The sequence below is a fragment of the Gopherus flavomarginatus genome, chromosome 9 (genome assembly GCF_025201925.1).
Source record: "Gopherus flavomarginatus isolate rGopFla2 chromosome 9, rGopFla2.mat.asm, whole genome shotgun sequence".
Taxonomy (NCBI): Eukaryota; Metazoa; Chordata; order Testudines; family Testudinidae; genus Gopherus; species Gopherus flavomarginatus.
Genome location: NC_066625.1, coordinates 11,627,156 through 11,653,093, shown reverse-complemented (window position 1 = coordinate 11,653,093; position 25,938 = coordinate 11,627,156). Strand labels below are relative to the sequence as shown.

The following is a 25,938-nucleotide window of genomic DNA, read 5'->3' as shown; positions in this document are numbered from 1 at the left end:
TGCAGTTTTAATGGCACTGTTAAACAACAACTGAAATTTATTAAATATTTTGGATGTTTTTTCTACATTTTCATATATATTGTATTCTGTGTTGTAATTGAAATTGGTGTATATTATTTTTTATTAAAAATATTTGCACTGTAAAAATGATAAACAAAAGAAATAGTATTTTTCAATTCACCTCATACAAATACTTCATCTGCAATCTCTTTGTGGTGAAAGTGCAACTTACAAATGTAGATTTCTTTTGGTTACATAACTGCACTCAAAAACAAAACAATGTAAAACTTCAGAGCCTGCAGTTTCACTTAGTCCTGCTTCTTGTTCAGCCAATCGCTAAGACAAACAAGTTTGTTTACATTTATAGGAAATAATGCTGCCCTCTTCCTATTTACAATGTCACCAGAAAGTGGGAACAGGCATGTGCATGGCACTTTTGTAGCAGCATTGCAAGGGATTTATGTGCCAGATATGCTAAATATTCATATGCCCCTTCATGCTTCAGCCACATTCCAGAAGACATGCTTCCATGCTGATGATGCTTGTTTTTTAAAAAAAAAAAAAAAAAAAAAAGTGTTAATTAAATTTGTGACTGAACTCCTTGCGGGAGAACTGTATGTCCTTTCCTCTATTTTACCCACATTCTGCCATATATTTCATGTTATAGCAGTCTCGGATGATGACCCAGCACCTGTTGTTCATTTTAAGAACACTTTCACTGCAGATGTGACAAAACGCAAAGAAGGTACTTCAGGTTCCCCTGAAATCTCTAAAGATAGCTACAGTACTCAACCCAAGGTTTAAGAATCTGAAGCGCCTTCCAAAATCTAAGAGGGACAAGGTGTGGAGCATGCTTTCAGAACTCTTAGAAAAGCAACACTCCGATGAGGAAACTACAGAACCCAAACCACCAAAAAGGAAAAATCAACCTTCTGCTGATGGCAGCTGACTCAGATAACAAAAATGAACATGCATCAGTCTGCACTGCTTTGAATTGTTATTGAGCAGAACCCCAGAATGGGTGGGTCACCATGGATGCGTGTCCCCTGGAATGGTGGTTGAAGCATAAAGGGACATATGAATCTTTAGTGCATCTGGCACATACATATCTTGCGACACCGACTACAACGGTGCCATGAGAACGCCTGTTCTTGCTTTCAGGTGACATTGTAAAGAAGAAGCAGGCAGCATTATCTTCTGCAAATGTAAACAAACTTGTTTGTCTGAGCAATTGGCTGAACAAGAAGTAGGACTGAGTGGACCTGCAGGCTCTAAAATGTTACATTGCATTCAAAAATAAAACAGTTATTTTTGTACATAATTCTACATTTGTAAGTTCAACTTTCAAGATAAAGAGATTGCACTACAGTACTTGTACTAGGTGAACTGAAAAATACTATTTCTTTTGGTTTTTTTACAGTGCAAATACTTGTAATCAAAAATAAAGTGAGTACTGTACACCTTGTAATCTATGTGGTAACTGAAATCAACATATTTGAAAATGTAGAAAACATCCAAAAACATTTAAATAAATGGTATTCTATTATTAACAGTGCAATTAATCGTGCAATTAATTTTTTTTTATCACTTGACAGCCCTCGTATTAACAATAATTGTTCCAAACATCAGCATGTGTAATACAACCTGGGTGACCAAGCAGGTTAAACTTGCATTTGTGCTGCTTGTGTTCTCAGACCAACAGTCAAAGAACACAAAAGGATAACTTCAGAACAAACAGCTACCACTATTTTGGGAAAAACAGTACTAGGGAATTAGTATTAACCCTAAAGAACAATACACTCTAAAGCTGTTCAACATTTTTCACTCTACTGACAAAGAAACCAGTTTAGGAACAGACCCAAGATTCTTGGCCTGAACTAGTGAATAATGGTGTGAATTCATTGGTACGAGAAGCTGCATTCAGCCAACTGATAGAAGTTAAAAGTACCCCCTTCGAAATAATAAAATATTTAACCCTTCTTGTTATGTATGCCCTGTATAGAACTGCACAGCTACACCTGTGAAAACATTCCCTTTATTTCAGCAGACCACCATATAGTAAGGTTTACATATATGGGACGGTATATATGCCAGAGATATCAGGTATGAAGTGCTCCATGACAGTATAAGGGAGTGTTAGTAACAAACAGAAGGAATTTAGCTACCTTCTGCAATCCATCCCTTTACCTAGAGAATAACTCAAAGGAAGCTGCTCTTTTTGCACTCTTATGTCAGGATACACAAATATGGGTAAAAATAGTCATGGATACCATCCATCCATTGCAGTAATGGCAAGTCATTGATAAATTCCTGCATGCATGCACTTAGTTCAACAAGACAGGAAGACTCTCAATTTGCACTCTCTATAACTGGTCATCCATAGGATCACAAGACCTGCAAGTCCATATTGTGCAGATTTCACCTGCCAGTACAGGTCTCTTTGCTACACTACATCAATTTTGTATGCATGCATGTATGCACATTTACTTTAAAAAGAGGAAGGTTTGTCTAGTGCAGCAATCGGCAACATTTGGCACGCAGCCCGTCAGGGAAAGCCACTGGCGGGCCAGGACTGTTTGTTTACCTGCAGCATCCGCAGGTAATGTGCTGCCGAGGGATGCACTGGCGACCACTTCTCACAGCCTCCAATGGCCTGGAATGGTGAACCATGGCCAGCGGGAGCTGCAATCGGCCAAACCTGCGGGTGCTGCAGGTAAACAAACAGTCCCAGCCCGCCAGCAGATTTCCGTGACGGGCCCAGTGCCAAAGGCTGACAATCCCTGGTCTAGTGGTTAAGGCACAGGACATAGAATCAAGGAGTAGGAGTTTTATTCCTGGTCAAGTTCTGTCAAGTCAAACTCTCCAAACTTTGTTATCCCCATTTTACAGATGGATAAAAACTAACAACTCCCTACCTCACTAGTGGGTTTTGAGGCTGAATTAATTGATGGTTTTAAAGGGCTCCGGCATCCAATATAAGGTGCCATAGAAGTAGTTATTATGTTAGCAACAGCAGATTTCCTACAAGAAGACAAAAAATTTCTGGAAGCAACAAAGCTAACCCTTCAGGAAAGGAAGCTGAAATTTCCTCATCACTATCACAGGTCACAGCCTCAGGGAGAAGAGGTGGCTTCACATCTCAAAAGAGGGAAGCCAGAGCTATACATTTATGCATGGGGAGACCTCAGATTTCCCCTTGGCAAAAACAGATGTTTCAGTTACACTTCTGAGCCAGGAGCATTGAAACAATAACATAAGTATCATTCATCAGCATTTCCCTTTCCCTTCCACCAAAACCTCAGGAGTTACAGATTAAACATATAATCTATTTACTATATCAGTTAACCCCTATCAATCCCCTCACCTCTTAATTCCCCACTTGTCTTGTCCATACCAACCTTCCTTGAACATCTGGCTTGTCCCCCAACTGAAAATTCAATTTGTTTTCCTTCCCTCATCTTATGTTGAAAGGTCTTACATAGTTTGAAATCTCAAAGAGAAAAAAAAACAGTAACTCTAAAAGTGTGTTGTAAGGAAGCTCTTCCTTTCCCCATCATGGGGCCTAGCATGCTTTTGATACTCAGCTGTCAGGAGTTTTTCTTGTTTTTAAATCTCCTGTAAATTCATCTGATCTACCAGGGCGAGACCCAGGAGAATCCAGTCCACTTTGTCCAGGAGAGTCTTCTATTTACTATGCAGGTCTGTGTTCAATATGAAAGAGAAGGCATTCTTCTGACCAGGTTCAAAGTAAGCTATCCATTAGGTTTCCCTTCAGCTGTAACTTCTGTTAGCTGAGGGCTCATGAATTATACTATATTTGCTCCTCCCTTCTCGCCAACATACAGCTGCCTGCAACCTCCACCCCACACCAGCCTTCCACACACCCAAAAAGGACACCTATTCAATTCCATAATAGATAATTACAAAGCATTACGATGTGGGGACTAGAAAGATCTTGCTCTTCACTTTTCATGTCTGTCCAACCCAAGCATTCCTGGTGACGACCTTTTAGTCTCAAGCATGTGTCTTGGAGCTTCACCACCTGCAAGGGCTGCTCCAGCCTTCACTTCCAATTCTGTGGATCAGGCAGGGAATTAATGGCACCACTCAAAACATTCGGCTACTATGTTACCTGAAGACTGTTTAATAAAACAATGACAATTAGCATTTCTATAGCACCTTTCAGTCACAGACTTCAAAATGCTTCACAAAAAAAGATAAGTATCATTATCCCCATTTTACAGAAGGGAAACCTGTGTCCAAATTAAATTATTTGTCTAATCTCACACAGTGATTGTGTTTGAGAAGAAGGAATTGATCCCAAGCCTCCTGAGTCCCAGCCTTGTGTCAACCATGCTACTTGTTCGCCAAGTGATTTTCCAAGTCTCGATAAGACAAGGAGTCCTTATACTGTACCCAGAGCACATTCCACCCACAAACTAGGCAGAAGATCATAGTCCCAATGTGCAGCTACAATAATGCAAATAATAATAATAATTAAGTGAGATACAGCTACAAATTGGAGAAATAGCCGGATTATAGGAAAAAATCCATTGAGGAATATTCCCATGGACTAAAGAGAGAGCAAAGTCATGGCCAGTGCAGATTTCAATCCTCAATTCAAGATCAATAAACTGTTGCTATTAACATACGGGTGAGACAAGAGATAAAAAGTAAATAGTAACTGAAACAAAGCTTAGCCCCTAAACTCAAAACATAACCTGAGCTTAATGACTAGGCGTGTAACTGCTGTCCAAAAGACTTTCCTGTTTGAAGATGGTTTTCAGGAAGTCACCAGCCACAGCAGCCTTGCTAGAATCCCCCAGCAAGATGAAACTGCATTAGGTACATTCCACGAGAAGTTCTAAAATTAGAAACTGTCAAGCTTCTACAGTCCCCCTGCCTTATTTACTCAGGCCTGAAGAACCCCATCCAAAGGAAACAACTATCCTGCTCTACTATCATTTTTTTCCTCCCTTGCACGTGAAGCAGCTATCTAAAGACGAAAACTAGGGACAAAGTATTTTAACTATACATTTAGCATGCAGTAAAACTAGTGCATTGGCAAAAGACCAGTTTGGTGACAACACCAATTAAACCAATCTCTCATCCCCCTTCCAAATATTATTGAAGAGTAGAATTCCTAGCCAATGCATTTACAGACCTTATGTTCAGAACTGAAAGCTTCAGGGGGAGTGGGGACTGTAAATTCCACTTGCCTGCAACCAGTAAAATTCTCTCCTCTCTGGTGCACAAGGTCTGCACAGACAGTTAAAGATTTACCACTAGAGAAAAATAAACAGCTGGAATTAGCAGTGCACTTGGCTTTCAGGACTAGCCATAATAATCATCAGCTCCAAACAGCTGCAGTACAGGCATAAACAACCAAAAAGTTAACTTACTAGTGCCAGCTATTTTCTGAAAGAGTGACTTGCATAAATAATGTTACTTTTTAACCTTCTATAATTAGATTCTGTTAAAAAGTACCTTTCATTCTAGGGACAAAGAAAGGCAAATAGATTAGTAGTCCACCTGTCCTGCTACAGAAAATCCCTCAACAGCCTGTCTGAAGCCTCACTATTGTAAAGAAGAGAAGACTTTGGCCTTCCTAGAGCATAAGCAGCCATGTAAACTGTGGTGGTTTACGGAAGAGGAGCTCAACCATCTCAGACTAAAACAGGGACCATAAAACCCACACCACAATGCTAGAGATAGAAGTAACCTTGCAAGTTCATCCAGTCTACCATCCCTTCCACAGCCAAGGCTTCCTTCACTAAAACCCAATAAAGATTCACTCCCACAGTTTACAATACAATATTTGTCAGAGGAAGACCAATGAAGATGAGCAAGTCAGTCAGTTACAGAAGTACTAGACAGAAAATCAGATTAGAAACAGGCTATGCCAAAACACCATCACTGTTCCATCATTATAAGCCTCCTAAAGCAACCAGATCAGAACTTTTCACAACAGACACACCTAACCAAGCCTGCTCTCTGGTACTACAGAACACCATCTCACAAAGACACTTCTAATCTCTTACACTGATCCTTGGCAGCAACAGCCCAGATTTATTTTACAAACATGATCAAGGAGGAGAAATGCAGTAACCCCATATCTGTAGGGTTTACAAAAGGACGCACATACCTGATGCTGGAAGCAATCCTACCAAACTTATTATTTCTTTCATGCATAAAGCCTACCTACTTTTTGTTAACTCTACCTTTGCGTGTTGTCAAGTGGACACAGAACACTACCCACAGAACAATAATTAGTGATCAGCTGTCTGAAGCTGCTCTAATTAACTGTCTCTCGCTTTCCTCCCTCAAAGATAAAATTGGCAGAAAAGTGTCCTTCTGCAATTGATATCTGATTAAAAATCCAATAGATCAGCTTTCAGGGGGGCGTACCCTGCCTTTCAGAGAGATGGAGATGATCATACAACTGTCCCTCCCCCATCCCATCGTTAATTACCAGGAGTCTAGTGAATTAAAAAACATATATTAAAAATAAATAAATAAGACACATCAGAAGCTCCCTCCCTTTCTCATTGCATAACCAACACTGGCAGAAAGTGCTGCAAGTTTCACCCAAGGTCATGATCTTAAGAACAGCTCCCAATGCTGAAGTTTTAAGAAAATGCAGCTGAATGTCTTTTTCAAGTTAGGATTTATTTTTGGCTTGCGTCAATTGGGAAAGGAGAAGTGTTCCACATCGTGGAGAGTCTGCCCAGACTGTCTATGGTGACAGTACCTAGCAGACTGCATCATAAATTTCACCAAGTGTTTAAAGTGTCACAGAATCCACTTACATAGCCACAGTAAAACAAAACACTGAAAAGTATTCATTTTAGCAGGTATGAAAGTGTCCACTCTAACTCCCAGTTAGAGTGTTTCACAGTTTGCTAGACTATTCAGTTTTCAGATTAAATTATGGAGAAGGGAACCATTAAAAACGTATCCACATCTTTAACAAATGCAAATAGTGCCCTGAACATACTGCGATCTTGTTCACAATTCATTCAGTATAAAAACCATTTGATTTTGCAATCCATTAACTCTCTCTACCCTCCAGTGGTAACAGCTTCCCTTACAGGCAGGCACCAACCTCAGCCAAGATACAGGAGTTCACTACCAGCTCTCTCCCTACACAAGGAGGCAGGCTAAACACAAGATGAGAATGGACTCGACTCATACCTGAGGTCAAAACCTTGGAAAGACTAGTTCAGTGAACCAGGTACTAACAGAGCCCATGATCCACAGAGTCACTGGGCAAGTCAGTTTGCCTCTTTATGGCTTGGTCATCACCAAGATATGGGGAGGGCACATCAATACCCCTCAGCCCAAGTCCCTGGGGAATGGAACTGGCTGAGGCATCCCTGCAGACCAACACTGTGAGTCTAGTTCTCTCTGGAAATGGGTGGAGTGGGGCAGCCCTGGTACACGCCACCATATGGCCCCCGCCCAGCTCTCCGGAGTGAGAGGCAGCTCTTACATGCCTCCTCCTCAGCATTTTGTCAGGGGTGAGGGCAGGGGAGAAGGCAGCCCTGACAAACACCCTCCCCTGCCTAACTCATCTGGGGAGGCGGGGAGGAGCAAGGCATCCCTGATGCTCTCAGTTAAACTGAAAGAGAAAGACAGCCCTGAAACCTGCCACCACCTATGTCCATCTCCCAGTTGGTGGAGAGAAGGAAGAGACAGCCCTGACACCGCCTCCTCCTGTATCTGGCTCCCTTGGGTGGGGAAGAGACAGGGCCAGATTTACACCTAACGTGCCCCTAGGCACAGCATCTTCAGCGTTGTCATCCCCCAGCTGATCATCTTCTTGCACACAGTTTGAGAGAGGTAAGGCATCCCTAAAATGCCAGCGCCCTTAGCGCGTGTCTACTGCACCTAATTGGAAACCCGGCCCTAGGGAAAGACAGACCCCGACACCCCCTCCTCCTGCACCCAGCTCCCTTGGGTGGGGGAAAGAAAGACTCTGACACCCCATCCTCCCCTGCCCGGAACCCTTAGGTGGGGGAAGAGGTGCAGAGACAGCCCTGACACATGCTATCCTCCTGCACCCTGATCCCTTGGGTGGTGGTGGGGAAGACAGACCTCGACACCCCCTCCTCCGGCACCCAGCTCCCTTGGGTCTGGGGGGGAGGGAGGAGAGACAGACCTCGACACCCCCTCCTCCTGCGCCCAGCTCCCTTGGGTGGTGGTAGGGAAGACAGACCCCAACACCCCCTCCTCCTGCGCCCGGCTCCCTTGGGTGGTGGTAGGGAAGACAGACCCCAACACCCCCTCCTCCTGCGCCCGGCTCCCTTGGGTGGTGGTAGGGAAGACAGACCCCGACACCCCCTCCTCCAGCGCCCAGCTCCCTTGGGTCTAAGGGGGGAAGAGAGACAGACCCTGACACCCCCTCCTCCTGCACCCAACTCCCTTGGGTGGCGGTAGGGAAGACAGACTCCGACACCTCCCCCTCTGGCACCCAGCTCCCTTGGGTCTAGGGGGGAAGAGAGACAGACCCCGACACCCCCTCCTCCTGCACCCAGCTCCCTTGGGTCGTGGTGGGGAAGATAGACCCTGACACCCCCTCCTCCTATGCCTGGCACCCTTGGGTGGAGATGGGGAAGACAGACCCCGACCCCCCTTCTCCTGCACCTGGCACCCTTGGGTCTGGGGGCGAGAGAGACAGACCCCGACACCCCCTCCTCCTGCACCCAGCTCCCTTGGGTCGTGGTGGGGAAGATAGACCCTGACACCCCCTCCTCCTATGCCTGGCACCCTTGGGTGGAAATGGGGAAGACAGACCCCGACCCCCCTTCTCCTGCACCTGGCACCCTTGGGTCTGGGGGCGAGAGAGACAGACCCCGACACCCCCTCCTCCTGCGCCCGGCTCCCTTGGGTCTAGGGGGGGAAGAGAGACAGACTCCGACACTCCCTCTTTCTGTGCCCAGCTCCCTTGGGTGGTGGTGGGGGAAGACAGACCCCGACAGCCCCTCCTCCTGCGCCCGGCTCCCTTGGGTCTAAGGGGGAAGAGAGACAGACCCCGACAGCCCCTCCTCCTGCGCCCGGCTCCCGTGGATGGCGGTGGCGGGGAGAGGGGGAGAGACAGCCCCAGCTCCCGGGGCGAAGCAGCCCTCGCAGCCCCCCAGTCCCGTACCTGTGCCAGCTCCCCCCGAGCCTGCGGGCACCTCCCCGTCCATCTCGCCAGCGGTCATGTGAGCCCGGGATCCCAGCGGCCTCCCTCCCCTTCCTCCTCAGCGCCCGCCCGACTGAGGGGGCGGAGCGGAGGCCGGAGAGTCCGAGTGCGACTCCGCCTGCCCTGGGTCGCGCTGAGGGGAGATGTCCGGGGCTGCTGGGTCTTGTGGGTTGAGAAGTGAAGGGGCACGGGGGGGGTTCCCAGGCGAGGAAGGGGCCCAGAGAGGCGAGATGGGGACACCCATACCACGGCTTTCTGATGCAACACCCTTGTGGTGCGTGGTCCTGCCACAACACAACATTGTGATGTTCTGGCAGGAGCACATCACACCCAGACATCACTGTATTCCAGCTAAATGCCATCCTATCACAACGTGACAATGGCCCTGGTTTAACAAAGCACTTAACACACCCACTTACAGTTCATGGCTTCAAGATAATTTTGGGACCCATCAACTTTCTTACAGTCAACCTTGTTAAATTCAAAAATACTAGAACAGGTGGTAACCTCTGTCTGCTGACTGAGGGTCTTGGAGTACTGTAAAAGCAGTTAAATTTTAATATTGATTCATAATAAATAATTAAGACATCATAAAGGTAGAAAAAAACATTATGTAGGTGACCAGTCCAACAACCAGTTACCTGACAGAGAAGGCAGAACCAACATTGTACTGGAAACCAGAAGGGGATACTATACCTCTACCCCAATATAATGCTGTCCTCAGGAGCCAAAAACATCTTACTGTGTTATAGGTGAAACGGCATTATATCAAACTTCTTTGAACTGCCAAAGTGCGAAGCCCCATCCCCCCCGAGCGCTGCTTTATCACATTATAGCCGAATTTGTGTTATATCAGGTTGCGTTATATTGGGGTAGAGGTGTATAAAGTGGTTGGTCTCCAGAATGGCTACTGGAGATATAAACTTCCTTGCAGATATCACCACGCATACTATGAGAAACAAATTAAGCAGACAAATACGTTGGTATCAATAATGAACTGAAAAGTTCAGCCCCTTCAGTGCTGTCCGTACCTGTAATTGATGTCAAAGTGGGCTAAATTTCTTACCTCAACAGCCTTGCCCTTTGAGAGACTGCAGGAAAACTTTTGGTTTTTGTTGTTGTTGCAGAGTCTACATTTTTGTTAATGGCATAGAAGTTTTGTTGCTGTCTGATCACACAATCAGAAAGTTCCCCAATGTCCCTAAAATTCAACATTTTCAATAAAATGTTTTGCTTTCTAGCCACTGTAAACCTATGATGCATGTCAACTTCTATGCAACACCACTGTAAACAGCAAAATGAAATAAATAATGTCTTTTCCAAAGGTATTGGGAAAATATTGTATCAATAGTTATATAGTTTTAATTCTAATACAGTAGAGACTGTTTGTATGCTTCATGCATCATAAAGCATACAAACATGAGAAACTTGTCATACAGATGTATTTTCTAAAAGGTACATCAGATGAGGATTTCAGAGATGCATAACTTCATCTTATTTTACTAATAGCTCTTTCTCAGTCTGGAACTATATGGCTGATTCTAGTATAAATAAATAAGACATATTGCATAATGGTCTTTGTGAAAACACATCCAAGAAAGCAAAGGGAATGTAAAATTTAACGTTTATGAATTCTGAATCTTCTCATTACAATACTACCAACCTACAGTACAGTAATACTTCTCACTTTTAATTTACAAACCACTGTACATAGTCTGGAACTATATGGCTGATTCTAGTATAAATAAATAAGACATATTGCATAATGGTCTTTGTGAAAACACATCCAAGAAAGCAGAGGGAATGTAAAATTAAACGTTTATGAATTCTGAATCTTCTCATTACAATGCTACCAACCTACAGTACAGTAATACTTCTCACTTTTAATTTACAAACCACTGTACATACATTCACTAATTAATCTTCATTTTACTTCTGCAAGATAGGTAATTAGTATCCCCATTATTACAGAGGGAAACTGAGACACAGAAAGATACTTTACTAAGGGAGACTTGTAGACCTCGATAATCATGGGCATGCTACTCTCCCTTGGATTGTTTTCATGCTGCTTCCCCACCCAAAAGATGTGAATGACCCAAAAATTCTCCTTATCCTTCTTGCCCTAGCCCTTCTTATGCTGTTCTCCCCCAATAAAATAGGAAGCAGAGTAAAACTGACTATTCAATTAAAAGAATACAGCACAGATACTCCATCTTCTTAATAAACCAGTAGGATTATCTTGAAGCTGATAAGCCCTTTGCTGTACAGGGTAATATGAATTGGTTGAGGATATCTGAGCTAGTAGGCCATTTGTACTTTTCATAGACAGGAAGGGAAGAGGGAGTTGTGAATGTTCAGCACTTCTAAAAATCAAGCCCCATGCTCTTTTCTGTGTAGATATACAGTATAATTTGGAAACAAAATGTATAGCAGAATCATTTAGCCATAAGTCTTGGATTGTATTTATCTTTGTAAACTATTATCATGCCCAAATACAAATATGGCATTCTGCATTTAGAATTGCTTTTGCACACTATAGGTGTAGTCACGCAGAAAAATATTGTGGAAAAACGTAATCCATCTGACTCGGGTTTAAAAGGTCTTCTTTAGCATAAGCCATTGACCCTTCATTTTTATGATAAACACAATAAGAGGCAACATGGACTAGTGGATAGGACACTGCTAGGCATTAGTGTAATATAAATAATAATAATTGTTAGGGAGAGGGGAAAAAAAGATTTGGGTCATTTGCACCATGGAGATGGCAGGGGCCAATGAGCTCAATGCTACAAACATAGTGGGTATTTACCTACATTTTCCTGTATGCAGAGAGTTTACATGATCAGCCCCAACTGTCAGTACTTAAAACCTTGAGCATTAGAAACTCCCCCACTGTGACATACCAGTGTACAATCCAGACTAATGAGTAGCTGTGTCATCCCTGCTCTCTAACCTAGGGTACCCTTTACAATGCTTTGCTGCTTTAGCCCAGTCTGGACTGCTCATAAACAGCTTCCAGCAGGCAAATTACTCCCAGCTATGTCTCTGTGTGTGCTGTAGCTAGCCAACCATACCTTGGCTCATACCAATCTCAGTTATACTCAGGGTGACCTCAACTCACTCTTAGTCTTAGATTTCCCCCTCCCTCCCCAATAAATGTATGTCTTGTACTGCCCAGCCTTCTCCTGGACAATTCAGGTTGTATGTTTGTGTTATTGCTTTAACAGAAATAATATGCACATACTTGATGTTCCAAACAGTTTCCCAAACACTTCAGTTTAAACACACTGCATTAGATAAAACAAGTTTATTAAGTACAAAGAGATAGGCTTTAAGGGACTACAAGTAGTAAGGAATAAGTCAGAAATGGTTAAAAAAAAATAAAGATAAAATGCAACTGGTCCCCAACTTAACAAATTATGTTAAATTCAAGGCAAAGTTTTCTCACTACATGTTCTCAACAGTCTTATTAACTAAAACTTCTTATCTCAGGACCCTTTCTGCAGTTCAGTGGCTGCTTTCTTTACCTGCTCTGGTGCAGTGAATCAATGGACAAAAAGAGAGAGGGAAGGCACATTGGAGTGTTTGTTCCTTCTTTTTATAGTGTCAGTTCCCTTCTTGGAAAACATCCTGGCTGAGATTCAAGACACAGACAGTCTATGGAGAAGGATGTTCCCTGCTGCTTTTCCTCACCTGTTTGAGGTTTCTTTGTCTACCCTTCCTGCCTGATGATGTTGTTTGCTACTTAAATGCAAATTAAGCAGAGCACAAAATCCTTTGTTTGAGACAGACCTGTTTGCCAGGTTTGGAACATGTTAATAACATTATACAGGGAAATCTTATAACTTCAGATACAATGTTGCCACATGCATTTTATCAAGACAATATGGACCAGCAAATTATGAGTTTTCAGATCATACCTCACAAGGCATATTTTATACAAAGATTATTACAACAGTGTGTAGGGTGTGGACACAGGAGTACATTCTGTCACACCCACCCAATCCTGAAACTGCTGATTAAGGATGGAAAGAGAGACAATGAAAAAGAAGTGAAAAACAGCTGGCATATGGGCAGCGGAGTAGTTTCAATAGAAATTAAAAGACATAAAAAAGAAGAGAAGCTGAAAGTTATTGCAAATGAAGGGGGACTACAGAGGCAAAGAGAGGGGGGAAGGTCATGTGTTTAATCCAAGTGGTAACAAAAGAAAAAATGGTTAGTTTGAAGATAGCTCTGCTCCATCCCCAGCACCTTCACTTAATGTTGCTGCAAACTAAAGTCAAGATCCTGATATGCAAATCAAAAATTTAACTGAAAAAAAAAATCTATTATTGGATCCCTCATTGCATAAAAATAGCCCATTCTAAATTTCCTTCTTTAAGAGCTTCAGGGCCTAGATCCTCAAAGTTATTTATATGCCTAAATACCATTGAGGATTGGGGCCCAGGGGAGAATATGTAATGCCAAATAAATGCTGTAACTCCTCACTTAAAGTCATCCCAGTTAATGTTGTTTCACTGTTATCTTGCTGATCAATTAGGGAACATTTTCATTTAAAGCTGTGCAATGCTCCCTTCTAACTTTGTTTAGCAGCCACCTGCTTTGTCTACTGCTTGCAGGAAGAGCTACCCCTTGCAGCTAGTTGATGAGGGCTTGGAATCAGAGTGGATCGGCAGCTCCCCCTATCAGCTCCCCACTCCCCTAAGTTTCCTGTGCTGCAGCCACCCAGCAGCAATTACAGCTGTTCCTTTCCCCATTGCCATGTACTGCTCCTGCCCTCTGCCTTGGAGCTGCTCCCTGAGACTCCTGCTTGCTTTGGGGGGGGGGGGGGTGGAAAGGAAGAGGGGGTCTAATATCAGGCTGTCCCCTTCCTCCCTGCACCCCACTTACCCCATCTTCCATAGAGCAGGGGAGGACACACCTGGGCTCAGGACAGAGGGAGCTTGCAGCAGCTAGTCTCAGCGATCTGATCTAATTAACAAGGCAGTGTACTTAAAGGGGAAATGCACATCTCTCTCTCTCTCTCACACACACACACACACATACCCCCTCCCTCCATTCCTGCTGCCTTGTATCTATTGGGTGTCTGGGAAGTGGGCGGGCAAAGCCCGCCCGCTGCTAAAGGATCCTCCCCCAGCCTAAGGGGAGGAACCACAGGGCCACAGAACACACTGAGTTCGGGGGACAACTAATAAAAGAACAGGGACAGGAGTGAGGTCAAAGGGTCAGAAGAAGGGAACCGGACAGGGACACCGAGCAGAGAACCCCGGACAGCGCCCACTGCTCCTCGAAGGTGTCAAGAGAGCCAGTGGACGCCGCCCAGAGGAACTCCGCCTGGATGCGTGATCGGACCATGGATCGGAAACAAGCCCCACAGTCACCGGAGTCTCCATCGGCCAACCTCCCCTCCCTGGTCGCATGGATGGCCTTTTTTTCCAGGGCGAGGAGGAGGTTGACCAGGAGGTCCCGGGACTTCGTGGGGCCACGGATAGGGAGTGCGTACAGAAGGAGGTGAGAGGAAAAGTGCAACCAGAAACGTAATAGGATGGCAATGAGGAGCCGGTGTACGGGCTGCAACCTGGCACACTCTAAGTAAACGTGCGCCAGGGTCTCCCTCATGCCGCAGAAGGGGCAGGTGTCCAGGACAGGGGTAAACCGTGCCAAGTAAACGCCTGTGCTCACGGCCCCATGGAGGAGCCGCCAACTGATATCCCCAGTGGGCCTTGGGACTAGGGTGGAGTAGAGGCTGGCCCACCGGGGCTCCTCATCCTCCAGAAATGGCAGGAGGTCCCGCCACTTCGTATCGGGGCGGGACATGAGGGTGAGGAAGTGAAGGGTGTGGAGCACGAGTGTGTAGAGCTGTTTCCTTGGCGCGGTTTGGAAACGGACCGACTGCAGGTCGTGCAGCCGGCTTGCGGAGAAGGGGCGGGTGGGCCGGTCAGGCCTACGGGGCAGAGGCCCGATGAAAAGGTCCGGAGGGCTTGGGGCGGGGGTTGGGCGGGGTGTGCCCTCCTGCAGGACCCGGTCGAGGTAGGCCCGAGCAGCGGGCGGCAAAGAGGCCTCCACCTCCCGGAGTACGCGCCGGGGACCTGCTGCCTTCTAGTGAGAGAGTTAACCCTTGAGCGCTCAGCCAATTGCTAGTTCATAATTTAGCAGTAAGGGAAACATCCCACCCTCTGACTCCTCCACCTCAACCAGTATTAAATTGCTTGTTTAAAACTTATCTTGTGTGTGTGTATATATATAGAAAATATTGTCTTGTCTGGTGAAAAAAAATTCCCTGGAACCTAATCCCCTCATTTACATTAATTCTTATGAGGAAATTGGATTCGCTTAACATTATTTCGCTTAAAGTCGCATTTTTCAGGAACATAACTACAACATTAAGTGAGGAGTTACTGTACACCAAGTCAGCTAGATTAGAGAGGAGTTAGAGTGACATCTTGTGACTAGTTTGCAAAATAACAAATCTGGATTTCCTGATTTTTCCCCCTCAAGTTTCTTCTCCTAAATGTCACTTTAAAATTGAGAAGATATCCACAATCAACTCTAAGGCCCATGTTCACATCCTGACTTATATATGCCACTCTGAATACATCATACCGTGTCACAAACATCAAACGGTATTTTACATTTTTTTTCCTTTGGTCTTAGGCCTGAAGAGTTCCTACCAGAATTTACATGGCTTCTTGGCAGGTAATGCACCCATAACTAATAGGTGGGCTTGCTCAGAAAATCATTTGCCGATCGCCTCTGTAGGAAATGTGGGAATTAAAAGGGCAACACACTGAAATTTAAAACCCAATATTGTTACAAATGACACTTAAAGAGCACGGAAAAGAGCTTAGAGAAAAATTATTTTTCTCTAGTTTTCCAGTTTTATGTTATGACTTTGACTGCACTTTACATAGAATTATATTCAGTGTTTCTCCTGAATTGTCATTTCATCAGACAGCATCCTTGCTGGTGGCAGGGGAGATATTTTTAAAGGGGTGAAAATGTGATTGATTATAAAATCACAAAAATTGGCAGAGCAACCGATGTAGTCAACCGAAATGACTTTTGTAATATTTACAAAATGACTAGATTTCAAGCTGATGATGTCCTTCTAAATAAATAGTTTTGAGGCAGCCACTATCTCTCATTGCATCAGCAAATGGTACCTTTAGCCACTCTTTATCCAGGCACCAGTAACACAGAAAACAGTTCTGTGTCCCATTTCTATTGCTTCTGATGAGGCGGTGACTCCCCCATGTCCATCCATCTAAGGCTTCACTGCACATGGGGCCCCATGTGAACAGCACATCATCCCATACTTTATTTAGGCTGTGGCTAGATTGCAGATGATGCACTAAAGCTTCATTGTTGTGTATCCCATACCCTAGCCCCTTTCAGGTGCAGCAATGGGATGAGGACTCCCTGGAGGTAAGCAAGTCCGTACCCCTTTTCCCAAGGTCCCTGCCCCAGACAGAAATCCGAGTTTCATCATAACCCTGGTACATCAGGGTCACTTCAAGCTCATACTTTGCCTCTAGTGTCATGGCGGTCACGTGTCCCTGTTCCCAGCGCCTGGAAACCTCCCTCGGAAGAGCTCTTCCGACCACGTGAAAGAGAGAGAGAGAGAGAGCGAGCTGATGTGGCGGCCCTGGTTGGACCGTACCACCCTGAACGTGACCCCTTCTTACTGAGGGTTCAAATTTTACCGCCCCACTCTCCCTTCGATTGGAGTTGGTAGCGTCCACGCCTTGGACAAATCCACTACACAACATTTGTAGGAGTACCAGCGATATATTATCCTATTATTATACCGTTTTCTCACTTTACCCCCTTGTCTTAAATATGCTGCTGTATCTGATACCCAGGGTGCATTTTATTTTTAACCTATACAGAGAGGGATATTTGGTATCTCTCCCTTTCCATCTTCCAAGATGGTTCAGTCATGCCTCAGCTAGGGCTGTTGACGAGGGCTACCATGTTGGACTAAACCAAACGGGTGTATGAAAAAAGGGAGAATTGGTTTTGATGGGAGGTAGGGACTGAAGTCGCGACTGGCGCTGTAAGGAGCAGGAGGGAGAAGAGGGCCGGGTGATTATAGAGCGTGTGGCGAGAGGAAGGTGCTGAGTGAAAAATTACATCCCCCCTCCCCCCCCACTAGGAGTTGGTGTGTTCTGCTTCGCCATGCCCGCCGGGTCTCGCGCACATGGCCCAGCAGTAGGAGACTCCCCTCCCCCCTGCCTTTCCCAGGAGAGCCTGACGGAGCGCGGCCGGCCCAGCAGCGACCCCCTCCCCATGCAGGAGACGGAGGAGAGCCAGGCGCCCGCGGCGGCCGGAGCCGAGGGGTCCGGGGACGAGCCCGAGCAGCCGGACGGTCCCCCGCAGCGGGAGGAAGCGTCTTCGCCGCCGCCATCATCGCCCGGCTCCCAGGAGGAGCAGCCGGCGCCGCCATCGCCCACTTCGCAGGAGGAGCCGCCCGCGGCCGCGGAGGACGGCGGCGTCAGCCAGGAGGAGCCGCCCGGCCAGCAGACCCCCCAGGAGAAGGTGGAGGCCGGGGACCGGGAGGAGGTCGAGCCCGAGGACGACATCTCCTTCAGCGACCCCGAGGACTTCGTGGATGACATCAGCGAGGAAGGTGCGGAGGCCGGGGCTGCGTGGCTGGGCCGCCGGGGGCCTCGGCCTGGTCAGGCTGGGCCGGGCCTCCAGGCGCCGGGGGTGGGCCTGGGCCTCCCGAGGCAGCCGGAGCAGCGCAGAACTGGACAGGCGGGAAGGGGCGAGCTGCAGAGCCCACGGGTCTGTGGAACCTTTAGAGAGCGGGGCCTTGGGTGCCTGCCCGGGCCTCGGTGCGGGGGCGTAGAGTCCGCAGGCTGGGCCGTGCTGCGCTGGCCGCTGGATTCCGTCCTCCCTTGTCCCCGGCGCCGCGCGAGGGAGGCGACCGCCCGTGTCCTGCCCCAAGTCTCGCCCGTGGGCGGCCCGACGGGAATCGCTGGGCCCGGCTCGCCGAGCGCTCCCTTTGCTGAGAAGAGCAAGGCTGGGGCACCATTGAAGCGGCTCCATAGGGGCCGTGTGTCCTGGTCCTCTTGCTGGTGAGCCGCTGGGGGTGCGGGGGAGGCTCCGTGTCCTCGAGACCCCAGGTTCCCCCCGTGCCCGTTGGTCCGATTGCACTGAGGGGAGGGGGGGAGTACAACTCGAGCTGATGCTATCACAAGCCCCTGTGATCTGCTGCGCAGTGTGTAGCGTTACTTGGCATTCGCACCCGGGGTCCCGAGCAGGCGTCTTTCACATCCAGCATATGCTAGCTACTATGTGGTGTTTCTATTACAGCACCATATTCAGAATCCCCTTCAGGATAGGGTCCTCACTTTGTTATGCATACAAATGCACAGTGGGGATAGAGTCTCTGTCATGAAGGGTTCACAGTGTTAGCAGATGCCTTCTGTACGTGTGTGAGCAGTAGAGAGCCTCTTCTATATTAGTATAGTGTATTAGTACTGCTGTATTTCGAGTACACTTAAACAAGAAGTATGTTAAAGAAGTGTTTTTATTATCATATAAAACTTATTAAACCAAACCTAAGTACCTTTCATATTAATGCACCAGAAAATACTTGATACACTTAATTGCCTTTTATTCTTAAACCCACTAACATTTGCAAGTATCTGCATATTTGCCAGCCTAGGACAATGAAGTAATTCACTTGATCATTCCCAGATCTCATCCTTTAGTTATTTTGGATTATCTAGCACAGGAATTTTCAGACTAGCCTGTCAAACACCAGTGATTGGTGGAGTGAAAAGTTTTGAGATGGGTGGAGAAGGGTCATTGCATCAGTGAGTGGATAGATAGGGTTGCTCTTATGTGATCTTCAGAATGCAATGGCTGAAGAGCAATTTTTGTAGTACTAGTGAATCCAAGCTGTGTGGCTATGTGGAAAATATAGTTGAATGCTATCCTGTGTAATTATCTAGAGATGCATATAATTTGTTGTGTTGTGGTCAGGGGTGGAGAAACTACTAAAAAACCATGTCTTTACTATAGTGAGACCTTGGTAAACCAGCTGAACCTGCACACAGTGGAATCTTTTAAGCACTGTTGTGCTGTACCTGTATTTACTGTATTGAAACAAAAAAACATTATGAGAGCCTATAGTTACTAAGTGCAGTGTCTGATTTGCATATAAATGAAATAAGAAAATCAATCATTTCCACTAGTAAACTATACATGTACGGTGTGTATATTGCATGGCAGGGAGATGTTACTTTACCGCATTAAAACAGTTAAACTCTAAAACTGTACAATAATTGCTTTAGATTAAGAAACTTATTTATATGTTTTGTTTTTTTTCTAAACTTTTGCAGTAGTTGAAGCAGACAGTGAAAACTGCTGGGTTAGATTTTTTGTAATCCCATCTTGGGAGACACCCTTTAGGTATGTCTACACTGCAATTAGACATCTTTGGCTGGTCGTGCAGGATAAGGGGCTGCTTAATTGGGATGTAGACATTCCTGCTGGAGCCTGGGTTCTAGGATCCTGTGAGGTAGTTAAACAGCCCCTTAGCCTAAGCCCTGTGAGCCAAAGTCAACTGCTGTGAGTTTTTAAACTGTGGAGTATACATACGCTGTGCTGAGTTTGGCATGACTACGTTAATTTTTATCTTCATTCCATTCCAGAACCAGGTAGGCTCTCCCTTCCCACTTCGTTATTAAGGGTTAAACTCTTCCTGGTGTTTAGGTAATGTCATATAAGTAACCTGGTTACAGGATTTTAATCTAATTCTTGCTATTGTCCAGCTAACCTGGCACTTCCATCTTTGCTCACTGCTTCTTGAACTGTTCTCCCTTTCTCTTGATGATCTATTTTTGAGGGAAAAAGTAAGTAATATGTCCAACTCAGTCATTGAACTAAGAATAATCTTGTGCTTGTGTAAAGTAATTGCAAAGGCTAGCCTTTTTTCTGTAATATCTTTAGTCCCCACCCTTTCCACTCTGATCCACTGACACTTCACTGATTGTGACTATGCTGGTAAATTAATTCCTTTTACTTAGCAGAGGATTTGGTTCACTGCAATGTCAGGTATCTTGAGGGAGGGGGTACATCAGGGAGCCAGTTATGGCTTCCTAATGTCTGCATGTCCTCCCTAGTATAGATCGGCTGGTAATGGTCCCCAAGGGAATATCTACCACTTAAAGATTCCAGAAGCACAGCACCCTCTCCCTGCCCGACATGATTGTCTGCACTGTAGGGTGGAGTATACATACTGGCTGTACTAGCTCTGTGCCCTATGAGCTATTGCTAGCTAGGAGCCGCATGAGGGGAGCAGGCCAAGGAACCTGGTCTGGTAGGTCTTTCCTGCAGTGCAACCCTAATTCAATCCAGGTAAAGCTGTGTTTATGTGTATATAGTACAGCAGGCAGAATCTACCGAAAACAAATTTAAATATGCGTTACTCGGTCTGTCTAGATGTCTGGGAACTTGATTATGCAAAAAACTTTAAGACATTCAGAAATCTTAACTGTGAGATTTCCTTATACAGTTAGTGGTTCTGTCTGATCATAAACATGTCTTGCATTTCTTCTCAGTGGAGTTTCTCTTCTTTGGCCTTTGGTCTGTCACTACTTGTTGGGAAATGCTTCCATTTCTATCTGTTATAGATATGAAAATCTTTTTAATTCTTGCTAAGGCAAGGAAAAATACTGTAAAATAACATATTGATGTTTGATTAAAATTCATCCTCTCTGGGTAGCTGTCATGTCCCTGCAGAGATTTCAAAATTCCTTCTTTCACTCGGGGCCTGAAGTGTCTATTGCATATACAAACTAAACTACCAACACCTAAATTCCAGACAAGAGTGATTACTCTTCCATGTATTTTGCTGTCTTGGTTACTAGGAGAATGGTATTGCAAACTCTGGATGTGCATCCTGAGAGCCCTGTATGCACTAGAAAATGAATTTGTTTCTGACAGTAGTCATCTGCATCAGTTTGTCCTGAACTAAGAGGTAATGTGAACTAGGTGAACCTATTTTCAACACCACTGCAGAAAATGTGTTTTGAGAGTCAGTGGAGGGTGATCTTGATTGACTCAATGGTAGTTAAATCAGTTTTAGCAACTGGCCCATCATAGGGGACCTGTTGCTAATCGCCATTGTCAGCAATACAGTAGGCCATTTTCTTAATGTAAATGCTACCTTAAAAGCAAGTAGCAGTCAAACTGGTGGTGATGGTGTTTAGGAGCGCTAGTCATGGATCAAGACCCCACTGTACTATGCATTGCACAAACACAACAAAAAGATGGTCACTGCCCCAGACCTCTATATGCAGAGGAATTAACTGCTAAACATGCTTCTGTGTCAGCTGTGGGCTATCAGCAGGATAAGACTGCATAAATACATTTTGATTGATCTTTTCCTAGTAAGTTAAAGATCCTAAAGGCCTGCCATGTAGTGACTTGACAAGAGACTTGTGACGTACTGTTTCTCTTCTTGTCAGTGTTCACAATGCTAATATGTTCTGTTACATGCTGTCCCAGAAATTCATTGAGTCACAGGATTAAGCTCTGAGAAATTCAGTATGCCATCGCCCATGGTCATTCTAATTAATACAATGCACGGTCTACTAAGGACTGTTGTCTCTGGGGTGGCACCACAGGCAATGCCAGGTCGGGTCAGTGTGTGCACCCCTTCTCACATCAGTGGAAATTGGAGAGCGCACGGTGTCCTGGGATGCTTTTGTTCATCCTGGTGACATGGCTGAGAACCATGCAATGCCACTTTTGGATATGGTGAGTGACTGAAGGGAGGTTAGGTCTTTGTGAGATTGTGACATCTTGCACTAAGTCAAACCATTTTTTTTACTCGGGATTCGGTATTGACAGCCCATATAGAATGCCTCTAGCAGCTCCAAGTCTGCCTGTAGCAGGGTCCAGGTTTCTGACATGTATAGTAATATGGGTAGTACGCATATTTGAGAGATCCTGAAATTTGTAAAATATGTAATTTTGTCATTTTTAAATAGGTGCCATCAACTTGACTGTAGTTGGTTTCAACAATTATTTAGAAATAGTTTTAATGTAGTTCACCTATGCTGTGATTCCTCCTGGCAATTTATGGTTTTACAGTTGTGTCTCTTTTGAATTTCTTTCCTCTATTTTTAAAATCCCAACACAAACAGGAGAAACGGACTATGCAGCAGAAACAGTAACATAGACTATGCATACTGCTGTCAAGTGTGCAAAGACAACAAAATGGGAAAGGGGAGGTGTGGTTGCTCTCTAACCTTTCCTCACTTATACTAGTTGTTACTTATATAGTAGATAATTTTTTTTCCCCCAAAAAATGAAGGTTACCTATTTTAATGTTGTCTAATCTCCCCAGGTTCCACTGGAGGACCTCTGCAGGGTCTCAGGGTTGTTTTGTGACCTCTAACCCCTGAATTGTAGGGGACATATGTGTCTAATCTTTTAACAAATGCACTCTCTATCCAAAATCAATGGTGTATGACTTTTTCAAAAAATAACTAGACAAGTTCATGGAGGATAGGTCCATCAGTGGCTGTTAGCCAGTATGGGCAGGGATGAAAAACCATGCTCTGAAGTGTCCCTAGCTTCTCTTTGCCAGAAGATGGGAATGGGCAAGAGGGGATCAATCACTTGATCATCACCTGTTTTGTTCATTCTGAAGCACCTGGCATTGGCCACTGTTGGAAGACAGGGTACTGGGATAGATGGACCACTTGTATGACCCAGTATGGTTGTTCTTATGTTCTTGTTACCACATGACATTTTGATTTAAAAAAAACCAAAACTAGAATGATATAAAATTACCATGGCTCACATTAAATGGATTAAAAACTGACTGATAGATCTCAAAATGTTTTTATAAAGTGGGAATCCTCAGGTAGTGATCAAGTGAGTGTTTGTTTTCCAGCGGGGTCCCACAGGGATCAGTTTTTGGCCTTATGCTATTTACAATTTTATAAATGATGTGGAAGAAAACATAAAATCCTCAGTAATGAAATGTGCAGAAGACACACAAATTGGGGAGTGGTAAATAGTGCTCTGAATCTGGTGACACATGGATTGCTTGATAAACTGAGTGCAAGCAAATAATGTGCATTTTAATACAGCTAAATGTAAATGGTATACAGCTAGGATCAAAGAATATAGGCCATACGTACAGGATGGGGGACTCTGTCTTGGGAAGAAATGACTGAAAAGGATTTGAGGGCTGTGGGGCATAATCAACTGAACATGAGCTCCCAGTGTGACACTATTACTCCTGAGGGAATTCTGTGCCAACAAAATAAAATTTCTGTGCACAATATTTTAAAATTCTACAAATGTTGTCAATACATAAATGTGGAGGCCCCAGCATGGCAGTGGGGGAGCACAGGCCACTGGCTGCATGGAGGTGGGAGATCACCCTGCTGCACCTGACCCTAACGTAGCACAAGGGATGGGCCTGCCCCTCCACTCCAGGTGCGGGCAGGCAGGCTCAGCCCAGCAAGACCCAAATGTCGGGGGGATCCAGGTGTGGGATGAGAGGATTCTGTATGGGGAAATTTGGGTGAAGGCAGTTCAGTAGGGCATCCAGACACACTCATTGAGGGGAGTTCTGGTTGCAGGTGGTTGGGGCTCATTGGGGGAAGGGGTCTAGGCATGGGAGGAGGGGGCTTCACAGGAAGGGTCCAGGTGCTGGGGGAGTGGGGATCCAGATGTAGCTGCTTGGGACTCAGTGGGGTGGGAGTCCAGATGCAGAGGGTTCATTGAGGTGGTCCAGGTGCAGGGGTAACTGGGGTTTGATGGGCCTGTTTAACGGGATCCCCAACAGCTGCTGCCAGGAGAATGCCACATGCTAGGCTCCCACATCCCTTTCTCTTCCACATCTCATCTTCCTCCCCCCATTTCCCCCCACCCCCCTCTTGCCCTGCCCCACTGCAGGCCCTCACTTTTGTACAGATAATAGGTTGGCTCCCAGCACACATAAAGGGAGCATGACCAGCAGTAGGGCCCAGGAGGTGGCATCCAGCTGCAGAGCTGAGCTGCACATTCCTTCAGCTGGGCAGCTCTGCACTCACAGAAATGGCGGGAGCAGTGGCACATGACCCCACATGATTTCCCCCCACCCCATGCTTTGCCTTTATTTGAGGGGCAATTTCTCCCCCCAAAAAGCTGTGTGCATGGGCATCGCTAGCCCTTCCCGTGACTCTGTGTGGCTTCCCTTTGCTTCCCCAGCATGTTCTGTGGGGAAGTAAAGAAATTCTGCTGAGGGATACGAATTCTGCGCGAACGCAGTGGTGCAGAATTCCCCCAGGACTGCACTGTGGTCAAAAAGTTAATGTGATCCTAGAATGGATAAACAGGAATGTCAAGTAGGACTAGAGAGGTTATTTTATCTCTGTATTTGGCACTGGGGTGACTGCTGCAGGAGTACTGTCTGGTTCAGGTGCCCACAATTCAAGAAGGATGTTGATAAATTGGCAAGGGTCCTGAGAAAAGCCACAAAAATTATTAATGAATAAGAAAATGTGCCTTTTAGTGATAAGTAGATTGAGCTTTTTGAGTCTAATTTAACAAAGGGAAGGTTAAGGGGTTAATTGGTTGGTCTATAAGTATCTGTATATGGAACAAATATTTAATAATTGGCTCTTCAATCTAACAGAGAAAGAAAGATTATAATATCCAGTGGTGGTAAATTGAAGCTAGACAAATTCAGATTGAAAGATTGTGTACATTTTTGACAGGGAGGGTACTTTACCATTGGAACAATTTACCAAGGGTCATGGTGGATTCTCCATTGCAAGTGAATTTTGAATCCAGATTGGATGTTTTTCAAAAAGATATGCTTTAGGAATTATTTTAGGGTAGTTCTGTGTCCTGTATTATACAGGAGGGCAGACTAGATGATCACAATGGTCCCTTTTGGCCTTGGAATCTGAGTTTATAGACTTCTTGCATCATAAAGAAGCAAAAAAAAACCCTTGCGTTTATCTACCCTTCATTATAATAATACTGTGGTGCTAACACAGTTTGCCAAAAACTGTATAGTAACTGTCAGTCCTGTGTAACCTTGAATGTTATGCATAAACCTGAACAGTTTGGAACAAACTATAGCAGGCTTAACAGACAACTTAATTGTATATTCACTGAATTAAAAATAACACAAGGCCTAATTTTCTGTTTGGTTGAAATTGAGTAAGCATTTATCAATGCCAGATATTTCCCAACACTGTCCTCTTTTCTTTGCCAGTTTCAGCCTCTGGGTAAATAATTCAAAAATTCTGATCACGTCAGTTACTAGACAACTGGCAAAAACTGGTGGTTAAAGCTCTAAGCACTGCCAACACCTTGTAACATTTTCTGGTATTTGTGTTTTCATGGTGCTTATTAAATCTTCCTGATCTCTGAATGCTGTCTACACAGTCTGACTCTCCAGACTGCATCTTTAAATTGCATTTCAAAAGTGAAATGCCACCTCTCTTTCTGTATGAGCTAAATTTTTTAGTTTGCAATGATTCATCTTTTTTAGAAATTACAGGCATAAATTGATTGAATTCAGATAATCATTTGAGTATGTGAAGGAACCAGGATTGTCAGAATTATTTCTGCTCTGCTGTTTTTTTCCAGATCTCCTTTTCCTGCCTCTATTTAGCCTTTTCATCAATAGACTTTGTTCCGCTCAGATAGGTAGCATAACTAGAACCCTTGGTAAAACTGAAAGAGGTTTTTCAGTCTTATAGTGCAACGAGGTAATGGCATGC

The 25,938-nt window shown here is 45.0% G+C and overlaps 3 protein-coding genes across 7 annotated transcripts in view; 1 reads left to right on the top strand and 2 right to left on the bottom strand.

The window, feature by feature from the left end:
• The window catches only part of SNX8 (sorting nexin 8), a 34,552-nt gene extending 17,674 nt beyond the window's left edge, over positions 1-16,878 (bottom strand). Inside the window, exons 1-2 of one of the 5 annotated variants that reach the window (XM_050966335.1) lie at positions 15,277-15,378; positions 14,078-14,240 (exon numbers count right to left, since the gene is read on the bottom strand). Coding sequence is in view for 2 of the 5 variants with exons in the window: in XM_050966332.1 (XP_050822289.1) it covers positions 9,149-9,206 (58 nt within the window). In the remaining 3 variants the exon portion in view is untranslated. Of the gene's footprint in view, positions 1-3,924; positions 4,005-9,148; positions 9,233-10,253; positions 10,312-14,077; positions 14,241-15,276; positions 15,379-16,711 lie in introns of those variants that run through there. The other 4 variants (XM_050966334.1, XM_050966336.1, XM_050966332.1 and 1 more) reach the window with 4 other exon arrangements.
• MRM2 (mitochondrial rRNA methyltransferase 2) overlaps positions 1-25,938 on the bottom strand; it is a 338,368-nt gene that overhangs the window by 33,463 nt on the left and 278,967 nt on the right. The window lies entirely within an intron of this gene.
• The window catches only part of EIF3B (eukaryotic translation initiation factor 3 subunit B), a 33,062-nt gene continuing 24,219 nt past the window's right edge, over positions 17,096-25,938 (top strand). The window contains exon 1 of the mRNA XM_050966308.1: positions 17,096-17,816. Coding sequence (XP_050822265.1) covers positions 17,366-17,816 — 451 coding nt within the window. The 5' untranslated portion in view covers positions 17,096-17,365. The remainder of the gene's footprint in view (positions 17,817-25,938) is intronic.